The sequence below is a fragment of the Magnolia sinica genome, chromosome 6 (genome assembly GCF_029962835.1).
Source record: "Magnolia sinica isolate HGM2019 chromosome 6, MsV1, whole genome shotgun sequence".
Taxonomy (NCBI): domain Eukaryota; kingdom Viridiplantae; phylum Streptophyta; class Magnoliopsida; order Magnoliales; family Magnoliaceae; genus Magnolia; species Magnolia sinica.
The window spans coordinates 12,394,042-12,408,059 of NC_080578.1; the positions used below are offsets into that span (position 1 = coordinate 12,394,042).

The following is a 14,018-nucleotide window of genomic DNA, read 5'->3' on the forward strand; positions in this document are numbered from 1 at the left end:
TTTTTTGTGCCTTGGTAATTTTTCGTGTTGAAAATATCGTACAATTTCAAGGGTAAAATGATTGAAAAGAAAACAGTTTGTAAGTTAGGATAGCAGGTGCCCTGCTCTCAATGAAATCTATTATCAGTTAAAGTTGAAAATATCGTACAATTTCAAGGGTAAAATGATTGAAAAGAAAAGAGTTTGTAAGTTAGGATAGCAGGTGCCCTGCTCTCAATGAAATCTATTATCAGTTAAAGTTGAAAATATCGTACAATTTCAAGGGTAAAATGATTGAAAAGAAAAGAGTTTGTAAGTTAGGTTAGCAGGTGCCCTGCTCTCAATGAAATCTATTATCGGTTAAACACAGAAGGTGAAAATTATAAATGGGTACGCACAAAATGAATGCAGTGCAAAACACCATTGCTTCCACAGAGCTGATCACGTCCCCGGATTGCCTTTGATGGGCAAGGCACTCTTTTGAGAGAGAGAGAGAGAGATTCACATGCTAGGCATATGTGCAACCAAAGAGGATGTGAGTCGGCCCACGATTCAGATGCCAAACCCAACCATGTTAAATAAATTGGGTTGGACACCAACTCAGCCTACTATTTCATCACCTTTTACAATTTTGGACTCTCAGTTTCTGCCCACTTAATTATCGGGCCTAGACTCTCAGCCCCACAAGGCTGGAGCCAGTCGGTCTGAATAGCTCAGCCCATTTGCTCGGGCTAGATTATTTTTTTAAATATATTTTTCCTTTGGAGTTCTATGCTCTCCAACGCTGCCTCATCTTCATTCATAGTATTTGAGGCTGATAAATATCTCTAGTGTACAAGTCGCCAGTGGTGGTGGACATTTTTATACTGCTATTAGTCATTAAAATATTTGAAAATAATAAATGTGTCTGGCCTTTTAACTGGGGGTATATCCGTCTTTTTTACTTTATTTTTTCATGAGAGTGGGCCACAGACACTCTACTCTGCGTGGAGCCAGCATATGATGCGGGCCCACCATGATCTGTGTAACATCCACATTATCCATAAGCTGCATCTACTCATTCTAGAACGCAAGCGAAAAAAAAAAAAAAAAGCAGATCTGAAACTCAAGTGAACCACCATGTGAAAAAAATGGGTATGGGACCTCCTCATGAAAGGGCATTTTATCTTCCTCTATCTGCATGAAGACCGTATGCTCTTCCTCTATGTGCAGCGGTTCCCTTTTCATCTGACATCTCCCCTTGCATGTGCTGTACCCATTTCAATTAAGAACAGCAACGAGTGCCTACCAGCGGTGGCCCTAGAGAGAGAGAGAGAGAGATCTCGGGAGTTGAACAGTGCTGATTCTAGAAGAGCTGGTGGGTCCGGTTCCAGTTTACCCAGACGCTTTGTTTGAATCCCAGACGTCTGGTGCCAAAGGTTTGGTGATCTGGATCATCAATCAGGTGGGCCACACGTTTGCTGTGGATCATTGATAAATAAAAAATTGTCATGGAGATGCGGGGTATCGATCCCCGTACCTCTCGCATGCTAAGCGAGCGCTCTACCATCTGAGCTACATCCCCTCATATATTTGTTTTGATAAATAATATTATATCTTGAAATTATGGATCCAATTTCCTGAAATCAGTAACCGTGAAGAAATAAAATGTAGAAACAATACAAGTTCAACCAATAAATGGCCAAATCTTCCGAATATCCAAATCGAGAGGAATTTTTGTGCAGTTGTGTATTGACTACGGTGCCCATCATTCCAACGGTTCAGATCACTCCACCGTGGGATCCCCAGTAAAAACTGGAAGATGAATGTGTGCACAATCAATAACCTTCGGGCCCACAGTCGCACCTTACAGATGCCATTGTTCCAAAATTCAGGCCCAGCTCATCAGGTGAGTTGCACGTGCACAACACAAATGGACAATCGAGGCATAATGACCAAGGATCCCTACTCAAATGTACAACTGTGGCCCTACCAGACGAGCCAAACGGTCTGATTTATGTCACACGTGTATGCATCAGGCCCCCTACCTGATGAAGACTTCCATCTTGCACGCCATTCACACTTGTACTTGTAACTATAAATTGCACTTCACCATCTTTCCTTTCCCTTTCACATTCCTACTTGAAGTGCTGAAGGGGTGTTCCCGTGGCACACGCGACACACGTGTGAGCATGCAGAGGCCACTCAACATCACCAGCCAAAAATCAGGCAGTTGCGCGTATGGCCTGGACCACATGTATGTTCACTGATTTTGGGTCAGGACACGACTGGCAGCCCAACCTGACGAATGGCTCAGATCTTGAACACCTGTGTCATGAGGAGCTTGGGCTGCAATCACTGTGGGTCGTCCACAATATAGATGAACGGTCCGAATCATCAGATCACAATACTGCATGTGTGATGATAAAGAGAAGCACCTCCACGGCTCCACGAGTCCCTTCAAAACTAGCGGTGGCAAAGCGCTGGGCTTGGGCCAGCCTAGTTGACCCTGGCCTACTGAGCTCTGGCCCTTTTTTCTTCCCTGAAAATATATGCATTATTTGTGTTTTCCGAAAAATAAGAGGACCAGCGTTATTGATCACATGCACACGCGTTGTAATTATCAAACGTTCAAGCTGTGCGGGGCCCACTCGATGTTTGTGGAATCCAAACCGTGCATCTATTTCGCCCCTGCGTATGTATTTACCGTACATTCCAAGGATAATCCTGATACACCTCTTCTGTTTACCATACATCCCAAGAATAATCGTGATGCAAAACCAAGGTGGGACACCATCTACAGAAAGAAATGTCTAATCACGTGTAGCACATAATATATTCACATGGTTCGGCCCATCTGAGTTTTGGAATGGTCCGAGTCTTGGTGCGACCCTTCATCCAGTTAGGGGGGGGGGGGGGGGGGGTTGGGTTGGCACACCAAATATCATGGTTGGATGGTATATTGACAACAGTGGACCCCCCATTCCACCGTGCGAAGTTTCTACGGTGAGAGTCACCCTCCCCAATGTTCGTAATTGATCCCTTTGGTGTGGCCCACGTGAACCATGGATGAGACTCGAATTTGGTAGCCAGATGCCTAACATGGCAACCACATCTAATGGATGGGTTAGATGTCAAATCTCCACTCACACATCACAATGGGCCCCACACATATCCAACATATGATTAAGTAAACCCGGCAACTCCTAATATGTAAGCGAAGTTAGTATACAGCTGTATGTTACCTGATAATCTGGCTGTGTATGACACTTGATACGCATGCATTGAGTTGTTCATGTGGGTGCCAAATATCAACTCAAAAGTTTTCTATTCATCACTGGTCCTGGCCCAACACGGACCTAGATTTTAAGTCATGGTGGGCCTGACCTGCCAGCCTAACCCATTGCCACCCCCTATTCAGCATTCCCTTTACTGAATCAAATCCCTCTTCTTCATCATCTAAACAACGTTTATGAAGGATGAGACTCCAACCCCGCCCTGCGCCATCAAAGGCATATAAACTGTCGTTGTTCACCACAGAACATTCACAGATTGCCTGGTGGAGGATTTGATTGGGCCAAGTGCCTCACCCATATCAGAAAAAGAGCCTCACAGCAGCACATGGCCCAATCAAATCCTAACGTGTACAATGATATGATCACTCAACTAGCACTCAGATGTCGCATGGGTACATGAGACATCCAATACCGTGAAGGACATGTGATGCAAAAATCAGATCAGTCCGCACAAAACGTGGCAATGATTGAAATTGTAGCCACCTTCCTCCGTATTCTCCCATAGGCATGAAGACTCCAAGATCTCAATTATGTTTTTTGCAGTCTGGATATGAAATGAATGCGTCAGCGCTTTGATGGCTACTTCCTAATTATCAATTGCTTAAGGTAACAAAAAATATGGCAATTCCTCTTGATTGAACTAATTATTGTAATTCAGTTCGACTGTACATCCAAACTCATAAATTGGCTGCCTCTGCGATTCACGAGTGCCATTACGTCTTGGGTGTGAACTGTGAAGCACAATACATTACAGAGTCTGTGATAAGTTCTGTAACGGAAGTCCAGATAATATATATATTTATATTGAATGGCAAGGTATATCTATAAGGGTGTGTTTGGTTGCACCAAATTTCAAGAAATATCTTGAAATATTGCACCAAATTAGACTGATTAATCATGAAATATCATGATTTAAAAAAAGTCCAAATTTACTGTGACCAGCAACGCATGAAGCTCTTTGTGATATGACACATACATGTATTCGGCAATACAATAGTACAGTCTAAATGGCAATGTGAAGGAAAGGCACAGAAAAAGATAACAGACGCCCCTAGTAAATGGGAAAAGTAAGCTTGTTCCCCACATTTTCACAGAAATAATAAAAATAAAAATAAAAATAAAAGATATAGAAAAAAGGGAAAAAAAGAACAAAGAAAATCACTGGTCTAAAGTCACACGCCTTATCTTACAGACGAGATGGGCAGTTGGAAGATCAAGCTGGTTTCCTGCATCTGATTTCACGAGATCACGAAGTTGGTCTCTTGGGGTAGAAAGGCAGGTGTGGAATGTTGCTAGGATTGGGGGTATAGGCATTGATAGAGCACTGAGCACGTTGCTCAAATACTCTATATCAGCTGACAGCTGCTGAGCACCTCGATCGGTTATATACTGAATGCCCCGTAATTGCTCCATGTATAGAGTTGTGGCACCCTCTGCAACCTTTGATCACAACAGGCGAAACAAAGGCCAAATATGCATGAATGGGTCAGTTATTTGACTGATATAATTGCCGAAAGAAATTTGAGAGATCTAAAATCAAGGCACTTTCTGAACATTGGTTTGACATTTCATTACAAAAATGTGGAGGCAATCCGCATGGGGAGATTGAAGAGGTGACTTGTGTTGGAAGATTTCGGTCGATTGGCATGGAGGAGATTGAAGGGATGATTCACACGGGGGAGAATGAAGTGGCATTTCAAGGAACACGTGCAAGATCTGGACCATTTAATCAGGTGGTGGCCACAGGAAGCATGCCCAGGCCACAAAATCAAGGTCCGTTCATCAGATCACTTATGGCAGGGCCCCACCTGATGAATGGGCCTGCGTACCATGTCGGTGTGTGTGCCAGAAGTTGCCTCTTCAATCTCTCCTTCCAAGAATTGTCCTAGCACTCTTTCAATCACTAAGAGGCCATAGAAAATGAAGCAACTGCAAGTTCTTCAACTTTTGTAGGAAATATGTGAATATCTGACTAAACATTCCCTTGGGAATGCAGAAGGAACACAAAAGATTCATACTTTGAAAGACTCATAATCATCTTAAGACTCATTAGTCATTATGGCCTAGAATAAATAGCTGATTTATAACACCTTTTGAAGATTCTTGCTATCTTAAGAAAGGAAACAATGCAGCCCAAGTTGAAAAATGGGCCTCATCATGAAAAGATCAGAAATTATAAAATTAAAATAGTGGAAGATGACTATTACCTTGAACATCCATTCGGTTGCGAAGAACTGAGCTTCATCTGTGTTTGGATCACTGCTAGAGATACCTTCTGCAAGTGGCTCCAGTTGTTGTGGTAAAGTAAGAAGATATTCACCAACACTGGTTACATAGGCCTGGGGGTAGGCACTAAAACTAGGGAGTGGAAAAGCGGTAGGCTCCTCTACAGAAGACCAGATTGGCATGCGAGAAACATCACTCAGGCGTTGCCGTACTTTTGATATGAGGACATCATAAACGAGTTCATTGACCATATCTGCAAATGTCGCTACTCTTTGAGATGCGAGTGGTAGCGCATGAAACCTTGGATCTTTCGACTGCATGGTAGCAAAAGAAAGTGTTATTTTATTAAATAATAACGCAAACTGTCATGTATGATATCACAAATGAGCCTCTTTCCAGGCCCAAACTCAATCCAAAAGCCCTTCCTAGTCAACCCTGGTAAGCCGCCGTCTGGGCTAGGACTTGTGAGTTACATTAAGTAATAAATAGCTGATGAGAGGAAGGAACACATCAACAGACATATAGGAGAATAGAGAAAGGGGTGCAGATCTACCTGATCCAAAAGATTAAAGAGTTTCCTGGCCTTCTCAGGCACATCAATAAGGCGCATAGTTGCAATATCCAGGGGTGTCCTTCCAGCCAGCGAAAATTCTCTATTTGCATCATCACTGGCTATATTAGATTGGTCCAAATTAGAACCAAATACTGAAAGCGACAAGCTTGTGCTGAGCCTAGCAAGGGTAGCTCGTAAGGAAGCTTCAAATACCGAGGATCTGCTGGTTAGACAGTCTGCAACAGTAAGAATCTGCAATGCCCCTTGCACGATGGACCACTCCTCTTCATCTGAGACCATATCAGCCATGTGTGTATTGTGGGTCCCTTCCTTTTTGTCCAACCCCATCTCCTTTCTTGGACCAATACTGTCACCATGTCCAATACCATCCACCCCACATACAGATCTCAAGGATTTTAAGGTTTCTTGAAGTGTAGAAATATACAGTAACATGATCTCATCAAGTGCGGTTAAAAGTTCATCTGCCTCAGAACCTCCAGTAAAACTGATGCATCTCTCTACAGCTGCTTCAAGAAGCACAATAACTTGTGGAATGGATTCTTCCATTCTTCGAACTGTTTCACTAAGCTCAATTCCCTGTGCACCCACACCACGGGCAACGGCTCCCCTAAGATCTACTCCAGCAATCTCAGATGATAGAATTGCACGCTCCATCTGACCATACCTGGAAATGAAGTTTATATAGTCTCTGGAGTTATTCATGGCATGAGATTCAATTATTAATTTGCAAATACAATATGGAATGATGAATCTGAGATGGAAACAGATCAAGTAGTCTTTATTCCATGCTCATTGCATATGGAAACCAAATAGTTTGCCTCAATAGTTTATTCATGTAAAAGGCAAGGCATCTTAAGGCAATGCCATCAAGCAATCATCAAACAAAAAGGAAAAGCATTTATAACATGCTAAAAGCTCAGCTCATGATTAAAAAAAAACAAATCTGTCAGGTTTATCTTCTCACCTCTGTTTGTATGATTCATATGGAGAGTAGACAGCCTTTAATGTATTCAATGAAATTTGAATATCAGACTCTGAAAACAAGTGTTGGATGTTCCTTGCAAAAGCAACCGTCATGTTGTGTAGTTCAATCAGCGCCTCCAGATGCTTAGTCTGAATCTTTGTACCTTTGGGCACATCTCCAGATAAGACATCGAGTACACCTAGAATTTTCCAGATAAACATAAGATTTCTGGATAAGAAGGTTGAGGATTTTTTTTTTAAAAAAATAATATTAAAAAAAAATCAATCAAGTTGATTTTCCACTTGGTTCGAGTTTTAGAAAATTCATTTTCTTTTAATTATTTGTTTTATATGTTGACGCATAATCTCAACTATGGACTTGGCAGAGTCCTACCTTAGTTGGGGATTGACAGAGTTCCTAGTCAATTTTTTATTTTGTAAAAACTTTTTAAAATGGTAAAGGTATACATAATTCATTCATCACATATAGGGCCAACTAATGAAATATTTGCTACTCTTTCAGCCATTTGGCTTCACCATATAGAGGACGCTACAATGAGATCAGTCTTCAAAATATGTGATGAATAAATTATGGCAAAGGAAAGAAAATAGTAATCCAGAAAAGCATGTAACCATCAGATCGTGGAAAACAAAGAAGATTGGATATCTAAAAGCTTGGCATGTTCCTTAATTTAAGTCGGAAAGATTTTAAGATGCAACCTTTTGCCAATGACCTTGTTTCAGGAACGACGTCTCCAGTTGCAAGGTTGATACGAGAAACAAAACTAGCACTCAATGCAGACATTGTCTCGATCAATAACTTTGGTACAAGAGTTCTATAGTCGTCGGGGAAAGCAACCATGCACCTGCAGACATCAGTGAGTTAAGGTAGATGCTTAAATTCCATAACATCTCCGACTTCATGGGGACATTAGCAACGTCCACAAACCTTTTAAATGGCACATGGGATGAGCTAGTGTTGTTCCAAACTGTTCATTCATTCATACAACTAGGAGCAAGCCATGGTGCAAAATCATGTCAATTGGGCGATCCTAAGCTTCTGATCAAATGAAGATGGACAGTCAAGTTGACTAGAGAAACAAACTAGGCCCAATCATCATCTTGAACATTTAGAAGATAGATCCCACTTTCTATTTCTTATGATTCCAAAGCAACACTTCGATTTGATGATCCTAACCATGTGACTTATTGCTGTAAACGACAGACAGTTGTAACAATTGACCCCATTCGAAGTGTTAGGATCAAGGTATTAAAAAATGGTTACATAATGGTAACGGTGGGAACCGTTACACATTATGGGGTCATAACAGCTGTTATGGAAAAAAAGAGGCCCGCAATGGCCGTTACGGCCCGCATCATAACAGTAATTACAGTGGTCATTATGGCCACTGTCAACCGTTATTGAATACCTTGGTTAGGATCATTGGATTAGTGAGATTCTTGCACCATGGCTTGATCCTAGTTGTATGAATGAATGAATGGTTCATATCAATGATAGGTCACCCCATGTGCCATTTAAAAGGCTTGGCGGAATTGTTACATCCCCATGAAGGTGGGGATATTAGCAAAACCCTTTACAACCATATCAGGTGATGAATGCAGGGTAGGGATTTGCAGTATTAATTAAAAAGCCCAATCATAGCTTCCACATCTAAAAACAAAAAGGCATACCAATGGAAGACAAGTGCACTTTGGTCAACAGACAAAGCAATAATAGACCATTTTCAGGTCAGCTTTACAGATCATTCATAAAAATTCTGATCTATGGCCCTGTCTTCCAAAAGTTTAAAAGCCTTCACATCCCTTTTTCATGACATATATCAAATCCTCTGTTGTCATAAGAAAATAAACTTCAAGAATGGGAAAAATGAACACTAGCAATCAACATACCACTTCCACTCCTGCTCGAGATAAAGTAGAACTTCATCGTAGAAATGTGGTAACCAACTAGAAAATGAAAGTGAGGGAACATTGGAACCGGTAGTACTGGATAGCCTTTCTCCATCATGCTTAGCTTGCTGCCTGGAGTCAAATCCTTCCCAGAGTTGAAGTATTGGCTTTAAATGAATTTTTGTGTAGTGCAGCTCAACTGACTTAAACCTCCCAATGCGTATAAGAATTTTCCGTAAATCTTGAACAGCATCAATCTGTGTATTAGGAAATAAAAGAACATCATGCAACCATGTCACATGGATGAAGGGGGTAATAAACATAGATTATACATAACATCACACAAAGCTATTTGATAAAATCATTAACACAAATCAAATTGATACTCATACGGGCTGAACATATTAGGAAATAATAATATGTTTTAAGATTATTGTATGACCTTTCGATTAGATAGGGCATCTGATAGACGAGGATGAACCATTTCTTCTAACCTATCCTCTAAGACCTCAAGCTGCTTTCTGACATTAGCAAACTCTGCAACCTGAAAAGCAAAAAAATGTATACATAAAAAAGCATAAATTTCCAGCCAAAAAAAAAAATGAACACCGAACCTTGCAAGAAACCTGAAAGCAGCCAAAGAAAAGGAAATTACCTCGCCAACAGCAGATAAGCAGTGTCTCATGTTGGCCAAGGTTTCTGCAGCTCGGGGAAGATCTCCACTAGCAAAAACATCCTCTACACTTGCACTTAACTGAGTCAGCCCTGCAGCATCCTGTTTTCAAGAGAAAGGTAAAGTAACATTGTGTAAATTTACACCCATAAAGGACCAATGCTCCTCTTCTCACTCAAACAAAATGGTGAAACCCAAAGGATTCAAGAAATCAAGACCCAAACGAATTACGACCTGCAATGTCTTATAAGCTGCTTCCATTCTCTGCTTAACAGTATCAACTTTAGCAAGAGCAGCTACAGATTCAGATGAGGTGCCCTCTGCCTGCAAAATTATACTAAGTTAGAAACCTCAAGGGTTATGCTTCTGAGCTTTAAAATCCCACTAACATTTATCATACATAATTTTATATACCTGTAAGAGCAATTCTGTATCCAAAACACAGTACAAACAGCATCCGTTCATTTATAAGCAAGAAAGACAAGAACCACATAAGAGTCCCCTAGACATGAGAACGATCAATGGATCCCTTCCCTTGCCAATGAATAGGTCGGACAGATGGTCTCTCAATTTACAACAGAAAATACAATTTCCAACAAGTTAGAATTAACCAGAGAGTTATAATTTCGTTTTAAATCTCATGCTTTTTGAGATAAATAAATAAATTTATTGACACCTTTTAAGTAGTCTCCAAACTTTGACATTTGCTTTCCAAACAAATGATCCTTTCCCCCTAGTTACCACAACCTCTTCCCATCCTTTTTCCTTCTCACCATACATAGAGGCCACAACTGTTCTCCACAAAGCATTTTGTTCTTTGCCAAATCTATACCACCATTTGGCTACAAGAGAACAATTTATTTCTTTAATCTTCTGATCCAATTCTCCCTTCAGCTTTAGGCTTTTGGACATCTTCCATTTCACTAAAAGAACCCAATTTCTTTCTTTAATTCTTCCAATCCCAATTCCTCTTTCGGAATTATGCTTTTGGACATCTTTCCAATTCTTTAAGTAGAATATTTTTTTGAGGTTATTTGTTAGTTTGAGCAGAGCTCAATTTCTTCTATTAATTCTTCCAATCCCAATTCCCCTTCAGTTTTAGGCTTTTGAACATCTTTTGAATTCATTAAATGGAATTTGTGCACATTCCAACATTTCTCCCACAAGAAGTCTCTCTGGATTTTTCAAGCATATTTGTAAGTTTTGCTAGGATCTAAAAAGGGAAGGATGACTTAATAAGAGCAAAGATGGTAGGTTGGAAGGTTCGCTGAGTCAACTTTATAAGAGTCATGCAAAGATGAACTTGAAGAATAATTTGCAACTTTGGTCAGGACTTTGAAAAGGAAAGATGACTTGATAAGAGGAAAGAGTGCGTACATCAAAGGTTACATGACTTGATAAGAGAAAAGATGGTAAGTTGGAAAGTTGGCAGGACTCAACTAGATAAGAGTTATGTGGGAGAGGAGCAGCAGGAACACAAAAGGTGCCAAATATAAAATAAACACGAGACCAAATAATGAGAGGAAAAAGAACACCAATAAAATAAAAAAGAGACCAAATGTGGGAGGAGGAGAAATAAAAAAAGAGAATAAAAGTGACCAGATATTGAGAGGCTGAGGACAAAAAAAATAAGAAAAGAAAAAAAGAAAAAAAGAAAAGAGCACTGAATAAAAAGTGAAAAGAGACAAAACATTGAGATGACAGTTCTAGCCATATATATTCGTTGATTCTTACAAGATGACTGGTATTTGGACTAAAACAATTTACTTTCTTGTAAATGACTAGCCACTTTATCTTTCATCTCCACTCTTGCTTCTATGCAGTTTTCAATTTGGGAACCATGGACCATAAATAATAATTTAGCTTGCTTTCGGGTGCTCAATTGAATAGACTGCAATAAAGAAGAAATTAACATCTTAGGACTAGCCTCGCTCCATTCAGAATAAGGGACAATTTCCTAAATTTCCATTATGATCGCTTCAAGTCCAACTTGAAAGGGATGAAAATCGGAATTAAGGTTTAATTCACTATTATGAATTAAAAAATGGTGCCAAGTATGTTTACTCTTATGGTGCTCCCCTGAAAGTTGCAGCCTTCACTTGGCCTGTTGGAAGGTAAAGGGCGTTGACAGCGCATGATCTCCAGAAACGGGGATGGTACTTCCAAATGTATGCTTGATGTGCATGGCTAATTTGGAGTCAGTTAATCACCTCTTTCTTCATTGCCCATTTGCTGGCAGTTTGTGGAGCTATTTTTTACTCAAGTTCAACGTCTATCCATTGGGCCTCTCCAAGTTCTATTGGCTCCTATCTTTTGGGCTGGCGAAAGGGGGATTTGGTTGTAATCTCTTTTGGTAAATTTTTGGGAGTTTGGCTGGTCCGCTCCCTGTTGTATACTTTTTTGCACCTTTCTATGCTTTCTGTTTATAAAATTCTGCCGTTATCTTTCAGGGAAAAAAAATGGCGCCACACCCAGTTTACTCACTATATCTTTATGGAATTGATTGATTAAAACTCAATTCAATTGGACCACCAAACACACCCTCACAAAGGTAACAACTAGCGACTGTAATTTTACTTGTGATTTAGCATAACCTAAATTGCCTTCACCTACAATTCCTTAATGTAAACATAATTCTCAAAGTCTCTCAAGTATCAAATGCATTCTCCCAAGCATCCCACACCGAGCATATACATCCAGGATATTGAGACGCTACAAAATCCTACTTACCTTTTTTTAAACCATCCTCATCATGATATCAGATCCATCAGATCATAGAAACTGGGGTGCTGGGGCTCATTACATGATTGTTTTTCATTAAAACAACACTGATCTGTTCGGTTTGAATATGCAAACAAAATTCACAAAAGAATGCAGTGCATTCACAGATCTACTGCAATTAATTCTAACCATCATTTGTGCATCCAATGTGGATTGCAGATAAATAGTAGAGCCATTTCGACCATCCATCTTTCTTCTGCATCCTCAGACCACCTGATGACCAGATGGACCTGATTTTCGGGCCCACCCGAACTGAACGTCCCAGATTTCACACACAGACAGTAGCCCCTGTGTTTCTCACTTCTTTCCGCCAAAGTCTACCATTTTCAAGCTATAAAAATGCAAAGAAAGCGGAAAGACGGACTCGAATTACTTATTCGGATTGAGAAAAAGAAAAAGAAAAGAGACGGAAGGGCAGGCCCTAATTTCACAAACCCTGGGAGATCTTGGAATGGGGATTGAATCTGACCTTCTTGAGCTTAACGAGGATGCCGGAGACGGCGGATCGGAGCGAGACGGCGTCGTCACGGAGGCGGACGACATCGCGGCTGGCGCGAGGGACGCGGAGGAGGGCGGCGGAGCTCTGCTCGTCCAAGGAAGAGGAGATCTCTTCGGAGAGAAGCTGGAGCTTCATCTCCAGATCTGCGAGATGCCTGTCGATGGACTCGTCTTCCTGATGATGGCGAGATTGGCAGGCCGCATTTATCCATTTCTTCGGGTCGAATTTCTCGTCAGAGAACGCTCCCAAATCGACCATCATCTTCGAAAATCCTCTCTTTCAATCCAGGAGCTCTGGGGCAGAGTGAGAGAGCGCGAGACAGAAAGGATGGGAAGACGGCTAGAGTGCGCCGGGGAGTTTTGTTTGATGAAAAATTTCGATACTCTGGCACTCTGATGGATGATGCGCGGTCACTTAGAAACTGAATGCGTGGAGCATAAGTAATCAAATTAAACCGTCCAATTACATTACCCAATATAGATGTATCATGAACTAAATAGTTAATACTAAGCTTATTTGATGATTTTTTGCAATGGAATTGATGAATATTTTATTGGACGGTTTAAGATGAAATAGTATTCAGCGGTCCATTTTCAACAAACAAATGTTCACGAATCACTGTCATTAATTTTTTTTATTCATTTGTCTCTTTCTATAAAAAGGGAAAAATAAGAAGAATAAGATAAATTATTTTATTTATTTGATATTTTTATTTTTATTTTTTATTTTAAGAATTATTTTTTTCAGTTCATTAATTAATTTTCTGATTTATTTGTCTATTTTTTAAGGAGAAAAAAAAAAAGAAGAAAAACGAAGATAATTTATTTAATATTTTCATTTTCTCTTGCTTTATGGAAGAAGGTTAAGAATATTTTTCTGTTTATTAATTAATTTTTATTTTATTTTATTCTTTTTTAGAGAAAGGAGAAAGTAAGTTGTTTTATTTATTTAATAATTTTTTATTTTCATTCTCCTTAAGAATAATAAAATATTGAAGGTAATTACATGTATTTAAAAAATAAAATTAAAAAAGAAAAGAAAAGAAGAACCAGAGTAAGAGGCAGGGGCATGTGTGTGTGTATGGATGTATTTATATACGTGGGCGTGCATGTATATATGTGAATGTCTAAAATTCAA

At 39.9% G+C, this 14,018-nt stretch overlaps 1 protein-coding gene and 1 non-coding gene across 2 annotated transcripts; both read right to left on the bottom strand.

Moving 5' to 3' along the window:
* Window positions 1-1,470: 1,470 nt before the first annotated feature.
* Window positions 1,471-1,543, bottom strand: TRNAA-AGC (transfer RNA alanine (anticodon AGC)). The gene has a single exon. It is a non-coding gene; the product is annotated as a tRNA-Ala (tRNA).
* Window positions 1,544-4,182: 2,639 nt separating this feature from the next.
* On the bottom strand, window positions 4,183-13,233 carry LOC131248293 (conserved oligomeric Golgi complex subunit 7). The gene is made up of 10 exons (XM_058248520.1): window positions 12,852-13,233; window positions 9,836-9,925; window positions 9,584-9,703; window positions 9,371-9,472; window positions 8,929-9,185; window positions 7,738-7,883; window positions 7,019-7,217; window positions 6,034-6,718; window positions 5,462-5,794; window positions 4,183-4,694 (listed from the first exon to the last, which is right to left on the bottom strand). The coding sequence occupies exons 1-10, from the start codon at window positions 13,140-13,142 to the stop codon at window positions 4,413-4,415; spliced, it is 2,505 nt and encodes an 834-aa protein (XP_058104503.1). The 5' UTR covers window positions 13,143-13,233; the 3' UTR covers window positions 4,183-4,412.
* Window positions 13,234-14,018: the final 785 nt, after the last annotated feature.